This window comes from Aplysia californica, unplaced genomic scaffold, assembly GCF_000002075.1.
Source record: "Aplysia californica isolate F4 #8 unplaced genomic scaffold, AplCal3.0 scaffold00015, whole genome shotgun sequence".
Classification (NCBI taxonomy): domain Eukaryota; kingdom Metazoa; phylum Mollusca; class Gastropoda; order Aplysiida; family Aplysiidae; genus Aplysia; species Aplysia californica.
This window is the reverse complement of record NW_004797285.1, coordinates 2,831,448-2,846,617: the sequence shown is the minus strand read 5'-3', so window position 1 is coordinate 2,846,617 and position 15,170 is coordinate 2,831,448. Positions and strand designations below refer to the sequence as shown.

The 15,170-nt window shown below is 38.7% G+C and overlaps 2 protein-coding genes across 2 annotated transcripts in view; one reads left to right on the top strand and one right to left on the bottom strand.

The window, feature by feature from the left end:
* Positions 1-3,703: 3,703 nt before the first annotated feature.
* On the bottom strand, positions 3,704-7,501 carry LOC101849512 (protein orai-2). Its single transcript, XM_005090327.3, has 2 exons — positions 7,068-7,501; positions 3,704-5,926 (listed from the first exon to the last, which is right to left on the bottom strand). Exons 1-2 carry the CDS (start codon positions 7,242-7,244, stop codon positions 5,423-5,425), a joined length of 681 nt encoding a protein of 226 aa, XP_005090384.1. The 5' UTR covers positions 7,245-7,501; the 3' UTR covers positions 3,704-5,422.
* A 131-nt stretch (positions 7,502-7,632) lies between these two features.
* LOC101849742 (lysine-specific demethylase 2A) overlaps positions 7,633-15,170 on the top strand; it is a 38,966-nt gene continuing 31,428 nt past the window's right edge. The window contains exons 1-5 of the mRNA XM_005090328.3: positions 7,633-7,748; positions 10,652-10,790; positions 12,153-12,231; positions 12,916-12,962; positions 14,545-14,717. Coding sequence (XP_005090385.1) covers positions 7,695-7,748; positions 10,652-10,790; positions 12,153-12,231; positions 12,916-12,962; positions 14,545-14,717 — 492 coding nt within the window. The 5' untranslated portion in view covers positions 7,633-7,694. The remainder of the gene's footprint in view (positions 7,749-10,651; positions 10,791-12,152; positions 12,232-12,915; positions 12,963-14,544; positions 14,718-15,170) is intronic.

Here is a 15,170-nt window from a genome sequence, read left to right as displayed (position 1 = left end):
AAGTCTGACAAAATGAAAATCATGATCTACAAATTAGTTGACAAAAAAAGATGAGAATAGTGACATGACAAAGAGGGTTACTTGCTCCACTCAGCTGTTTACAAATGTGAGGCAGCGTGGTGAATCAGGCTCTCGTCAATTTTTGGGCATATTGAGTTATTGGTATCATCTTAAAAGCTTTTTCATTTGTCTTGCTTTCAATGAAAAAATGACAAATCCATCTTCAATAGAAGTGGAGATTTTTGGGATTGAAGGAGGTGGGGGTCACCTGATTTAAGAGGTAAAATTAGCGAGAAAATGGCCGCCAAAGGTTGGTAAATTCCAAAGCTGGGAGTCCATGGAAACTGTAAATTTATATTTTTGTGCCTTTAATCAATGTTTTTGGTGACATGCTCAAAGGAATGTATTTGTAAATGGACATAAAAGGTGTTGCGCCAAAAAATACAAACTTGACAAAAATTGCTAAGGGAGAAAACTGCTGTTTCCTTCAATTTCATTATTTTGACGAGAGCATGATTCCACCACGCTGCCTCACAAATAGGGGGTCAAATCTTGGTTTTCTCATTACTGAGTTTTTCTGACTCCTCAACTTCCAATGACAATAACTGACTTAAGATGAGATCTATGGCAGAAAGACTGCTACTGTGTTCTGCCCACTTGTGGGGCTCCATCAGATCTTTAATTTGATGCTCATAGAGTTATATGTCAAGCGTGCTGACAAAATGAGTCACTTCTCGGATTCAAGCCATAAGGAAATAGATACATCACGCTTTTAGGTGAAGTTTCAAAATCCATAAGTGTGAGTGTGACATGATAAAAGACAGGTTATAGTTCAAGAATATGGCATCAATAGAAAATCTACCAATTTGACCTTTATGTCGATTTTTGGCCAATATATCCATTTGTGGATTGCAAAAAGTAACTCATTTTATCAGCACAACTCTATAAATAGTAACAGTGCAATATGTCACTCATTCTGCCATGTTGCAACACAGATAAATTATACATTCATAATTTCTTTGTGGTCTCCAAATGTGAATGATAATATAGATAAGATTAAGAAACTGAAATAGTTTGTCTACATGTCATAATAACGATGGCATGGACATTATAACAGTCTCATGCCAAGAACGGGTTTTCTTTGGCAAGTAAGTATTTCTGGGTCACACAGAATTATTGTTGCTGTCACAGGAAAATACAAGAGTACCGGCGCCTCTATTTGCTTCACTGTGTGGGTCATCAACGTAAATGTGAAGTCAGTTTTGCTGTACCGATTTGAAGCATGGAACGCATTTCAGACTTGCATTAAAACGAGTCCAGGTTATGTTTAACAAGTGTCGGAGTAGTTAAGTTTTAGTAAGTTTTACGGCACTCACTTGCAACACAATAAATATTAGGGTCAAATGAGTGCGGAAGATTGGAGGTGTTACAAGAGAGCAACAAACACAAGAAAAGAGGGGAGATAAAGATGATAGATGTTTGATAGGAAAGAAGAAGCAAACCTCACCAGAGCACCTGCCAACCACCCACAGCGTTGGAGTAAAGTTACTCAGAATTAGATGGACAAACAGGGTCCCAAACGAGGAAGTGTTAAGGAGAACGAAGCAGAGTACAGTCAGAGATGGCAGTCGCAACCGGAAGGTGGTGGCAATGGACGGGACATTTCCTAAAGAAACCAGGCACTGCATAACCAAAAAACATGTTGGACTGAAATCCACAGGGTACGAGATCAAGGGGAATGCCATGCGGAGACTGGAGAGGAGTGACAGAGAGTTTTAGTTTTAGTAGTAGAAGTTCTACGGCGCTCGCAACTAGTAACTGCATAAGGTCATATGAGCGCCAAAAGATTAGAGGTGTTACAAGAGAGTAAAAAACATAAAAAAGAAGAAGGGGAGATAAGGATGATAGATGTTTGATAGGAAAGAAGAAGCAAACCACACCAGAGCACCCGCCAACCACCCAGTGACAGAGAGTGATATACAAGACAGAGGAAGACCTGGAATTACATCGAGAAACTAACCTGGCATCTACGGGAAAAATGGAAATAGTTAGTTGGTGGCTTAAAAAGCTTTTCGTCTCTTTTCATATTGAAATTTAATGAGAGTAATATATAATTTACACTTTTATGTGTATACCTGCATGTGTATTTACGGTCCTGTACAGCCAACAAAAATTTCCCTCTGGGATAATAAAGTATTATCTTATCTTAAACCCTGGTTCAGGGTGAGAAAGACAATGATGACGATTTCCTTCGCTTTGCTGGGTGAGCAAAAATAGTAGAGATACTCTTTTCTCTAGTGACAGCAACAATATATAGAGACATATACACAACAAACACATACACACACACGCACACACACACTTGTCCCCGCAGTTTTATGCACAAAAATGTATGAAATCATGGAAACTTGAGCCCAAAAAATATAAAATTATAAATGCGATTCTGTTAATTTTAACTAAAAATTAAAAAGAAAAATAATCAGAAATTATGCCAAAAATGATCAAATTTTGCTAAATTATGCGGGGTGCATATATATATAAAACCCCGGGGACAGACACACACACACACATACACACAAAAACATATATCTATATATATATATAAATATATATCTATATCTATATATATATATAATATAATTAATGCATTGTCACTATATGCCCCAGAAGTAGAGGGGTCTGTAACTGCAAATACATAAAGAATGTAAAATAATGCCAACAATTTTTAGATGAATGGTCACTAGATTGCATCCTTGAGAAACAATAATTATTTTAATAACCCCAGGCCAGAACAAAATCACCACCTGCAGCTAGCAGCAACATTAAATCATTAGCATTTTCTGATTATAATTTTGTACTATGTTTTATAACATTGCGTGCTTTGTACATTTGAATGCATACACAGATTTCTGCAGTTTTGTAAATTAAAAGGGTTCTTTTGTCATTCTTATATTTCTCTTTTTTCTTTAACATATATACCATAACATGATGAATACTGATGAATTCAGAATATATGTGTGCATTCAAACATACACTCAGCACAGGCCATGAAGACACCAATTTTAAAATAAAAAAATAAGTTACCCGTACCCTAACAAAACATCACACAAAGCCATGTAGCATACATATATACATCTAGATCTAGTACAGTTTTGTAATTTAACCAAATCTTGCTTACAGAAAAAATATATGAGTCATGAAGCGGTGGAATCAGGCGCTTGTCAATTTTTGGGCATATGGAGTTACTGTGGTATCATCTTAAAGCTTGTTCATTTTTCTTGCTCTCAGTGAAAAAAATGAACAATCTATCTTTAATAGAAGTCGAGATATCTTTGATTGAAGGAGCTGGGGGTCATCTAGTTTCACAGGTAAAAATAGAGAGAAAATGGCTAACAAAGTTTAATGAATTCCATAGCTGGAAAGCCCTTGGAAACCAAAAATTTATATTTTTTGGGCACTTAACGTTCTTCAGTAAAATCCACATAGAAATGTGTTTTCAAATAAACATAAAAGATGTTAAGCCGAAAACCCCCCAAAATTTGATAAAAATTGCCAAACCGACAGAAAATCGCCTCTTTGTTCAATTTCATTATTTTGGTGAGAGCCTGATTTCACCACGCTGCCTCATATGGAAATGTCTGTATTCATCATTCTCAGTAGAGACATCTGTCAAGACACTCTTCAAGCTATTTTGTCAATCAAAGATAAAAATAAGTTAACCATATCCTCAGAACACAACATGCAAAGCCAGGTAATACAGAGAGTACATTTTTGTAACGAAATAAAATTCAGCTTCCACAAAGGCATGAAAAGAAAAGAAAAGTGTGCACCAAATGAAATGGCACTTTTAACTAAATCACTTATTGATGGCATTCGTAGAGTAAGTTTCCCTGGAAAAGCAAAATAAATCTTTTGTAGAGGTGCACCCCCCCCCCCCCCAACCCCACAAAATAAGAAAAAAAAATTAAATAATAAAAAGAAAAAAAAAGGAAACCCACAGCAACCAGCCTGATTCAGTCTCAAAGTATTATTTGATGGGATGTGAAAGCTTAAATTTCTCTTTGAGTATTTTTTCTTTTGTTGGTAACACACTACACTGCCGTAAGCAGACAAAACGGCTTTTTTTCCTCGTGGCAGCTTCGAGAAAAAGATGGGTTTTTTTTTTGTCCGCGTAACCATTTAAAAAAAAGCGTGATTTAGAAAATTGAATTCTAATTTACTCTAAAATTGGTAGCAGTTTCACTTTGATTTTTTCCACAAAAGAAGGGTAACTGACCAGGCTTTCGATTTAGCAAATATATAAACAATTTTTGCACCAAAATGAAAAACAAAAAGGTGTTTTATCAGCTTACTGCAGTACAGAGAGGTACGATGTCGAATCAAAATTAACAATAAAAAATTGACAAATTCCTTTCAAATCTCATACAAGGCAGGATTACACTTGATATCATTTTGTAGCATCAGATCAGGTAGTCACCACATATATATTATATATATATATAAGTTCGCTGCAGAGTCAATGGAACGACTCAAGCTAATGGCAAGCCCTGGGAGTGTCAGGCTTCTCTCTCTATCTTTTGACAAAATTGATACACAGATAGCACTTGATACACAGATTGCACCCTACTTCTAAACTGTATCGATCATAGAAAGCATAAAGCCAGTTTTTGAGCAGGGTATGCCCTAAATTAATGCAATCAATCCTGATCTACACTATGTGAAAAACTATTTTTGCCATAACTAAATTTATAACTATCAATGGTAGAAGACAGAGAAATTTACACCATCTACACTATGTCATACGCCCTTTGGAAATCTGAGCTGGTCTATTTTGCTTATCACCGAAAATTATTATTACTTGGTATATATATTCTAAAAGGCACAAGGCACGTTATGCACAAGAGGAACCTTTTTCATCTGAAAGCTAAAAGAGAGTACCAGTTGTTCTTTCTTACCATCTCCCAGTCACACACTAGCAGGGCAGATGATGCACAGAGAAAAACTTCCATTGCCAGAGAGTTTGAGATGAATATTGCCATTACAATTGCACAGGTAATGAGGGCGCTGAATAAGAAACCTACTGGAAAAAGAAAAGCTTGAGCTCAGCAATTGTTTCTTCATGCTTCAATAAGAAAAAAAAATATGCTAAATTAAGCAACGATTAATGATTGCCAATATCTTCTCAAAGTATGAACACAAACTGAATCAATTATCGTTTGATACTTCAATAAAAGTAACTTCCGTGTAAGAAAGACACTCAGTATCATTTCCTCTCGACAAAATTCTCAAACATATGTGCAGTTTTATAGAGATAATTTGGTGAGAGTATATATATATAAAATTTATGTCAGAAATAGAAGAAGCCTGACTGAGCAGACTTCCTCACACAAAGTCACCACACCACTGAACCAGCTCTTCCTCATCACACAATATTGTTTCCATCCCCTGTGCTGTTCAACTCTCGCGCCATCTCATCCAGTTCCTTTAATCCCTCCGAGTGTCTTTGGTACTTATGAGCCATAAGCTTCTTGTAGAACATCAAAGAAAACACAATGAACAAAATTCCAGCAGGAATGACGATGACAGTGGATGCTATGGCAGCGTTTGTGCTCAGCCTGTAAAACTTGACCCAACACAAGATGGCAATCTCGGCGAGAAACAGCAAGATGCCTAGTCCAGTGGAGAAGACCCAGGCTATCTCGACGCAGACCCGCATCTGGTCGTGAGGAGACTCGCTGACGGCTTGTACGCTGTGCACATTACTGACCGCTTCTATGTTGGGCAGGATGCACGTACTGATCATCAACGCTACCAGGTGGACCGTGACTAGGAGAGTGGTGGTCACTCCAAACAAGATGAGAAGAGGTTCAGGGATTACTGATTTGTCCTCGTCGTCTTTATCAATAGAAATTTCAACCATCGCCACCTGAAAAACAGACAAAAATATACATATATATGAAATCTTAAAGGTTAACTTAAAAAGATGATAAATGCAGTTTAATAAGACAAATGTTATTTTTAGGCAACTGTTAAACATGAAGAAGGAAGGCAAGATGTAGATTGCAACAGGGGTCTAAGGGTAGACAAAGAACACAACATGGGCCAAAAAGCAAATATAAACTTACATGTCTAAGCAGGCCTATGACAGAGAGTGTACTAAAGGCACCTAGCGACAGTAAGAACTGGTGGGTCATTGCAATATAATGCATGCCAAAACGGACCCAGAGGTTCTCCACTGCCGCTAGGTCTAGGTAGTAATCCTTAGTTGAAGCTTTAACTCTTTGAGCCCTCTGGTGGAGTGTAAAATTTAACTACCCGTATGGCCAGTCACCAGTACAGCGGTGAGCTAGACCCTATCCCCAAACCGGCCCGCCAGGGACAAAACGTATGCGGCAAACCATGTTTAATGAGGTATACTACACAGGACGTTAACTGTTTATTAGAAATCTAGTTCTTAGCTGGCAATAAGGAAGGCCTTCCGTAAAGAGCGACCACCCCATCAAACACAATAAAGAAGAGGCCTAGACCTAACCCTAACCCTACCCCAAGCCCTCAATTCTGCTCTGTCTCATAGTGGTTGCTCGTTACGGCAGTCCTCCCGGTAATAACGTCGATAACGAGGACTACCATGAGTCATGAGTATGAGTGGGATATAATGAGATTAGGTGATTACATGAATGTTAGTAATATCGCTCAGGAGCTCAGGCAGAGGGAGATGGTAGCATCAGGAAGTCAGGGCTCAAAGTCAAAGGGCTAAGCCTATACTTAATCTATCCACACCAGTAGTGTAGTTAACTAGACCTAGTTAGGCTACTGGTTAGGCTAGTAGCCTAGTACTAGATCTAGATTCTAGATTCTAGATCTAGATCTAGATCTAGTAGGCTTACCCAGCAGACACCTGGAAAAGGTGGTGGTCTGCTAACAGTGCATCTACACCACACTAAGAATGCAAGTTTATTACAATGGGTTGGTGCACATGGCACACGAGGGCAGAGCAGCATAAAAAATCGTTTTTGGTGTCCCGAATCACTAGGCTATCATTGACTAGGCAAAAGAAAGAGGCCTACCATGGCAAATCCTGACAGCAAGGCAGAGGTTCGACTACTGGCTTTCAGCTTTGCCCGGCTTAGATAAAGTCTACGCCAAGACAAAGCTGTGTTTGTATGGGTTTGAGACATTTGTTCCACGTAGGAATTGAGCAACCACTCCTGATAAGATCCAGCACTGGACTGGTTTGCTGGCATTGGAGGAGAAAGTTAAACCTAAGAAAATGAAAGGGCTTTCAGGCTTCGAGTCATTGTCGCGGAAGTCACTAATGAAAACAAAATTTTCACAACCTGACTTCCGCTGACTATGGCTTCCGCATATGGCCAGGTTTGTTGAGGGTTCCGGGTTCCTAATCTTTTCAATAGGTCATCTCTAAGTTTTTAAGGACAATCTCTTGATACCTCTTTGAGTACAAATTCACTTTTATTTAAAAGATAATAACAAAAACCCCTGGAAAATACCTGCTTTTTATCAAATGCTATTTATTCGATTGCAAAAAGTAAAAAAGAACTTAGGCTAAAAGAGACCCAAATAGTCATATTTGATCGATTTGCGCATGCGTGCTTCTGCACTAGAGCTCTGTGTGTACAAATGGGTGAAAAGAAAATTCATTGTTTGTGTTGCGGTCCTCACCGAGTGCATAGTTGATGTCAGTGTCCACCGAAACAATGGCAGACGACTCGGAGGGTGGAAGGAAATTGGTATGAATATTTAAATTGCATTAACCAAGGGATATGCACAGCAGTATTGTTTAGTAATTGAATCTCTAGTCCATTTTAAAGTTCTAGCAGAAAGCAAGAGGCTGAGGACAAGGTCTGCAGGGTGTCTACTGAGCTGTAGTCTGTAGTCTTCTTCTTTGATCTTTGTTTCTTTTAGCAGAGCGAAAGAGCGTGCGAAATTGCACGTAGACACTGACCGCTATACTAGATTTCTATACTCCAAACCAAATCCTGTTTATCTACACGAACTGAGGTTCTTTTCTCAGTTTTCATTACTCACAGTTGTTAAGATAAATTGTTATTTTCATGATGCATTTTCCTACTGCTGAAAAAGTTTAACATAGAGAGTTAAAAAGAGATATAATCTAAATCTAGATTCTAGATCTAGATTTTCTAGATCTAGATATCTAGATCTAGAATCTAGATCTAGATTCTAGATCTAATCTAAAAATTAAAATATAATCTAATAACATAAGATTGTGTGAGATATGAGGCTTGTCTACTAATCTAGATCTAGTCTAATTTTATTAATGAAAACGAAGTGTAGGGCAGATATATACAGAATTGGTGATCGGGAAATACTCCTAAAAAAGTGAACCACATAACAGCAGATAGACTCTGTAGGAAATCGACGACATTTTCTCTCTAATTAATTGGAGTGTTTGAAAGAAACTTGGCTCCTCAATGTGTTTTTCGAGGTAGATAAATCATTTCTGCTATCAGATTTCTAACCATTTTGTAGTTTTATTTTGTTTTTATTTTATAATTTAGCATCGTGTCACAACTTGGGATCTTTTAGAATGTTGGCAGCGTGACTAAATATTGGCAAAACTTTCTTTGATGGCTTTAGACTATGCCAACCATGAAATATAATTCAATTCGGACATGCCATACTACAATAAAAAAAACTTTTTTTCCGTTGACACACAAACACCCAGAGGTGAGTTCAGAGGTGAGATAAACTCGCCTCGGAACACCCCCATTACTCAGTACCATACGCCCCTCCCCGGCAGTGCGAAAACGCGGTTGACTCACCCGAGCCAGGGGTAACCCGGAGAACATGCTTATTTATAGTAGTTCTTTGCATCAGCCCCATGTATCATGATACATCAATACACGCGGGAGAAATTTCATTGAGCATTCTCTGAAGAAAATTTTTTTCTATCTTCAGCTACAGCCGAGATATTATTGAAGAAGAGGGTTGGTCGGTAGCGACACCAAAACCGGCCGAATGGCACAGTGATTTTCCGACTCATTTCGGAAAGTGCGAAACCATCTAAATATCAACCAAATGTCCCCAAATTTGGCAACCGATGAGAAAAAAGATGAATCAAGCCTCCCCGGATTTCCCTGTCTTAGTCGAGCTAAAAACAAAAAAGTTACAAGGTGGTTTCTTTGAGAAGATTGCCAGATTTTCAAAGTGCTGCATCCTGCAGTTCCCCGGTCCTTCCAACTCAGGCACTTGATGCTCCTTTCACAGTCAACTTTTGCCTTGAGGCCCGTCAATGAAGTTTTTTCTTCGTTAAGTTTTATCTTGCACATACATGCTCTTTAAAATCAATGAATGCTGAAACCAACACGAAAATATTCTCCCTTATAAGCTGGATGTTTTCAGGCAATTTGTCTCCTACCAGGCAAACTTGGTGATGAACTTTGTGTTGTATTTCATCGCCTCTTTTTATGCCTCTTTCAGTGTCAAAGTAAAAGTACTAGCCAGAGTAAGAGCTGCCCCCAAACTTTTTGCTTGACTTGTAAGGCATTTTTAAGATCGAGGATTGTTGTTGGAAAGCACGGGAAGTGCTGCTCATGCTGATTTGATCTTGCTCTAGCTTGGTATAGCACAGGAGACTGTAGCCTAGGGTGACTGGTATAGCAGAGAAGTAGAAGACTGTAGCCTGGGGTGACTAGTATTATGTATAGCAGAGAAGACTAGCCTGGGATGACTGGTATAGCAGAGAAGTAGAAGACTGTAGCCTGGGGTGACTGGTATAGCAGAGAAGTAGAAGACTGTAGCCTGGGGTGACCGGTATTATAGCAGAGAAGACTGTAGGGTGACTGGTATAGCAGAGAAGTAGAAGACTGTAGCCTGGGGTGACTGGTATAGCAGAGAAGTAGAAGACTGTAGCCTGGGGTGACTAGTATTATAACAGAGAAGACTGTAGCCTGGGGTGACTCAGAAAAGACTGTAGCCTGGGGTGACTGGTATAGCAGAGAAGACTAGCCTGGGGTGACTGGTGTAGAAGAGAGGTTGAAGAATGTAGCCTGGGGTGATTTGGATGCACTGGTTTGTTTACATTTCTTTGTGTTTGCGTTCACGATCGGCGCCCGTGGGGGCAAAGTGCTGAAAGCACCTTGGGGAAATTGGTATTGATTTAAAAAGAATGACCTTCAGGTTGTCTTTCCAGTCAATTTATCAGTGACATTGCCCACCATTCTTTAAAATGTGACGGTTTTCTGAAAGATACTCTTGTTCCTGTGTGGGAAGATTTAATAAAAGTGCTATCGTAGTTTCTGAAAATCGAGTTAAACAGATTTATACCTTTGATTAACCAATTTAAAAGTACTTCATCCATAATAATAATAAATAACATATTTGTATAGCGCATATCCCCGCTCAGCAGCAGGCTCTATGCGCCTTACACTATATTATTACCCCAGCAGACCGAAGTCCATCTATTTTGAATATATATAGTGTCAAGTGTTACAAAAACAAGTTTTCGTTGTTTTATTTTATTCAAAATTATTGATCATATATTTGCATTTTCTCCCATCAGGTTAGTTAGTATAAAAAGCTGGCAGTGCTGAGTCGTTTTCCTGAATCATGGAGTTACTCAAGCCTTCTTAAAGTTAAAACGCTTGGTTTTTGTTCTGAACTTTTCCTGCAGAGGGCGAAAGAGAGGAAGAAGTATATCGACCAGGACATTGACGAAGATGACATTGACGGCAAGCGCATGTACAGTGTGGAGGAGAAGCTTCTCAGTGACAAGTTTACTGCGGATATGGTGCAGGAGCTCACAGGCCCAGGTAGATTTTAGTTGTATTATGTACTGTTTTGTGTTTAGGCCTTTACTTTATGAAAGACAAACTGGTTGTTATCAACTCTTTTGAGACTGGCTCTAGAATAGCTATATGATGAGGGGGGGGCTCTCGTGGCCTAGAGGTTAAGGTGTTGGCCTCTCATTTAAAGGTCCCAGGTTGGAATCCGGGTAGCAATCGAAAAAATTAAATTCTTCACTCTAAAATTGTCTCCTTTTTTACCTCCTTTCACCTCCTTTCCCGCTCTATAGCAATATTCTGTCGTCTGCTTTGTCTTTACTTTCTTCCTTCTCTGGGCTCCTGACTCTTTCTGCAGCCTTTCTACTGCTACTCCTTAGCTCCTTCTTACTGCTGTCTTTCAGCCATACCCTTGATCTTCTGGTAGGAAAGATCTACACCTAGCCTTCTCGGACAAGGGCGAAAAATCTCTGAGGGCCAGTGTGCAAGTTGAGCACGTTAAAGATCCTTCGGTGAACTAAAATCAATAAGAGTAGGCTTCTGCCGCCACCCGTGCAAAAATCCTACCAGCTGAAAAAGTGTAATGTGTCCCGCTCACTCATATGACCTTATGCAGTTGCGAGCATCGTAAAACACTTAAAGAAAAAAAGCTTTTAGATGCAATGCGTCACATAATATGTATGATGTCTCACTGTGTAGTATTATATTATAATGCGACAAAAACACCCTTTCTAATTTTGGGGTTATCATGACATTTTGGAAAGTGACAATCCCGTTTCAGAACAGTGCCTTTATGAGCCTTAGTTCTAAACCATGTGATGTTGCTGGCACTTCTGGTCACAAGAGGTAATCTGTGACTTGAAATCTAAGTCCCAATGTTGTGGGGGTTTTTTTACCACAAAAATTTCATTTAGAAGAAATTATGATTGTTGTCTTCGTCATCTGTCCTTGATGCACCTTTTTAATAAAGGAATTTAATTTCTTTTTTATTTGTTTGAATATAAAAGAATTCAAAACATTTTTGTTTGCAAAATTCCATTGATCAGAAGTTATTGCATTAAAAAAATCTCCTTAAATATTGAATTAAAATGTATTTTCTTAAAGGTCTATTAAGCTGTAAATGTGTCTCTGTCTGTCTGCCTGTCTATCTGTCTGTCTCTGTCTGTCTGTCTCTGTCTGTCTGTCTCTGTCTGTCTGTCTGTCTGTCTGTCTCTCTCTCTCTCTCTCTCTCTCTCTCTCTCTCTCTCTCTCTCTCTCTCTCCCCTCTCTCTCTCTCTCCCTCTCCCTTCCCTCCCTCCCTCCCTCCCTATTCTTTCCATTCTCATCCCCCCTCTCTCTCTTCCTCCGTAAAAATTTCTAGAAGGAAAGGATTTTGAAATGTTGTTCCCGCAGAATTTACCATGGAGTGGATGCAGAAAAATGGGTTGGCTCGTCCTATAGTGTTCTATGACAAAACTGGCTTAGGACTACGGTAAGCAGTTTTTCCCTCTGTGTATATATATGTGTGTGTGTACGTGTGTGTACGTGTGTGTACGTGTGTGTGTGTGACGTGTGTGTGTGCATGTGTGTACGTGTGTGTGTGTGACGTGTGTGTGTGCATGTGTGTACGTGTGTGTGTGTGACGTGTGTGTGTGCATGTGTGTACGTGTGTGTGTGTGACATGTGTGTGTGCATGTGTGTAGGTGTGTGTGTGTGACGTGTGTGTGTGCATGTGTGTAGGTGTGTGTGTGTGATGAGTGTGTTGTGTGTATGTGTGTGACGTGTGTGTTGTGCGTATGTATGTGTGTGACGTGTGTGTGAATGCACAACTGGCCTTATGGTGTTTCACATTCACTTGAGATGTGTTAGTATCAGGGAACTTGAAATTTCATTCATAGTGTATTAATATATAAGCTTGTTTGAACTCAGAACTTTATTAAATAGAGTCCTATGAGATGAGACAAGAACATTTTTTTGGGTGTTTGTTTGTTTGTTTGTTTGTTTGCTTTTTTAGGTGGGGAAAGGGGGGGGGGGATTTTGCTTGAATGAAGTAAGGTTTGTGGCCAGATGTTATTAAGTGCATATTTTTTTAAATCTCTGCAGGAATGTCAACTTTTTTTCAGTGAAAAATTAAATCCATATTGTACGGACAATTAACCAATTCTTGTTTTTCCAGGGTTCCAAGTGAAAACTTCAAAGTCAGTGACGTGAAGCAATGTGTAGGTAAGTAAGACGTGTGGGAACTTTCATTTTGGTATTTAATTGTGTAGGTCACCTTTTGCAAGTTTTAGCTGTATGAATTTAAATCATGAGGCAGCGTGGTGGAATCAGGCTCTCGTCAAAATAATCAAAATGAAGAAACTTGCATTTTTCCGCAGGTCTGTGAATTTTATCGAATTTTTGTTTTTTGACTCAACACCTTTCATGCCCATTAAAGAACTAATTTCTGTGTGAATTTTTCTGAAAAACGTTGATTAAAGGCACAAAAAATGTAAAATTTTAGTTACCACAGACTCTTAAGCTAAGGAAATAACTAATCTTTGGCGGCCATTTTCTCACTAATTTTACCTCTGAAAACAGGTGACCCCCACCTCCTTCATTCGCAAATATCTCGACTTATATTCAAGATAGAGGGATATTTTTTTCATCCAAATAAAGACAAGTGAACAAGCTTTAAGATGATACCAATAACTCTACATGCCCAAAAATTGACGAGAGCCTGATTCCACCACACTGCGTCACAATTATTTTGATACAAAACTCTGTGACTTGTTAGTGTTAAATGATGTGTCTTTCAGCACTGTGGGGATTTTCTTTAACAGAACTGTCCAGCAGAAATTGAATGATAGGTCTTCAAGGTCATACTTTTGTTATTTAGCTTCGTGTTTTATTTTTTCCAGACTTCAAATTTGTCTCGTGGTGCCAATATATTTGTCTCTTTCTGAAATGTAAAGCACCTAGACAGGAGTTGCGCAAAGTCTATCAATTCACACTTGAGGTGGTGTTTCAATCGCCTAACACGTGACACTGCCGTGGTATGCATCTCTGCAAGGTCGAGGAAAAATGTCCAATTAGAATTTACTGATACTGAAACGAAAAAGCGAAAGTGGAGTTGTTCTTCTTTCTATTAGTTTTTGAGCGGTGGAAATTGACCCAAAAAAGAGTGCGTGTGTGAATTTTTAAAGTACGTATGATGAAATGAAGGGTGCAGTAATGGAGTTGAAACTTCGACAAATGCTAAGGAACTTTGAAAATACATAAAAATTCAACCGGTGAAGAGATTTCAACCAGTGAAATACATGGTTTTGGTTTTTTTTAGCCTTCTGTTTTTTAATGTGATAGTTTATTTTATTCCTTTTATCTTTTGTTTTACATTTCATTGCATGGTTGGATGTTTTGAAGACACCACTGTAACCTTGAACGTTTCTATCTTTCTGTTAGATACATTTTTCTTTCTTTTGCTCTGTTGTGAGGTCTAAATGGCTGCTTTCAACATTTTTTTTGCACTCAAACAATACAAGCGGGTGGTTTGCTCCTTTTTTCCTATCAAACGTTTGTCGTTCTTATCTTCCCTCCTCTTTTGTGTCTGTTACTCTCTTGTAACACCCCTAATCTTCGGCACTTATATGACCTTATTGTGTTTGTTACTCTCTTGTAACACATCTAATCTTCGGCACTTATATGACCTTATTGTGTCTGTTACTCTCTTGTAACACCCCTAATCTTCGGCACTTATATGACCTTATTGTGTTGCAAGCGCCGTTAAACTCTTACTAAAACTAAAACAATAAAAAATGTGTTTCAGGGAGTCGACGTATACTCGATGTGATGGATGTGAACACCCAGAAAGCCATGGAGATGTCTATGAAAGACTGGGTGAAGTACTATGAGAACCCGGAGCGAGACAGACTGCTCAACGTCATCAGCTTAGAGTTTTGCCACACCAGGCTCGAAAACTATGTCGAATCTCCCACTCTGGTTTGTATCTTTTTAGATACTTTAAATATTTTTGTTATATAGACACTCTTATACGAAATGCAGCTGAAAGAAATGTTACAAATTTCAGAACATTTTCATACCTGCCTGCTCTTGTGTTTTTTATACTTTTTCCAGCTTCTTGTAAGTGAACTATGCCATGTCAGATTTAAAAAAAAAAAAATGTTTCTTTATATTCCCAATGATGAAATGTGAATATTTTACTTGTGTATCAAGGTATTTGTATCAATGAAGATAATGTTTTGACACTGTGATTAGGTGTGTTCCAGGACGTCATCATTTTGGTGCAATGGTGCAGATTGTTCTGGGAATAGATTGTCCCCTAGCCACAGAGACTGTTGAAACATTAGTCCTTAGACTGAACTGTTATCGTCTCTCATGCATCTTGATAATGCAGCGTCTAGTGCTGTGTAAATGTATAACGTACGATGGGGC

Coding starts and splice junctions, on each gene's coding strand:
- LOC101849512 (XM_005090327.3), bottom strand. CDS start 7,244: ATGCCAGCAAACCAGTCCAGTGCTGGATCTTATCAGGAGTGGTTGCTC. Junction 5,927..7,067: donor TGCTGTCAGGATTTGCCATG/GTAGGCCTCTTT, acceptor TCTGTTTTTCAG/GTGGCGATGGTTGAAATTTC.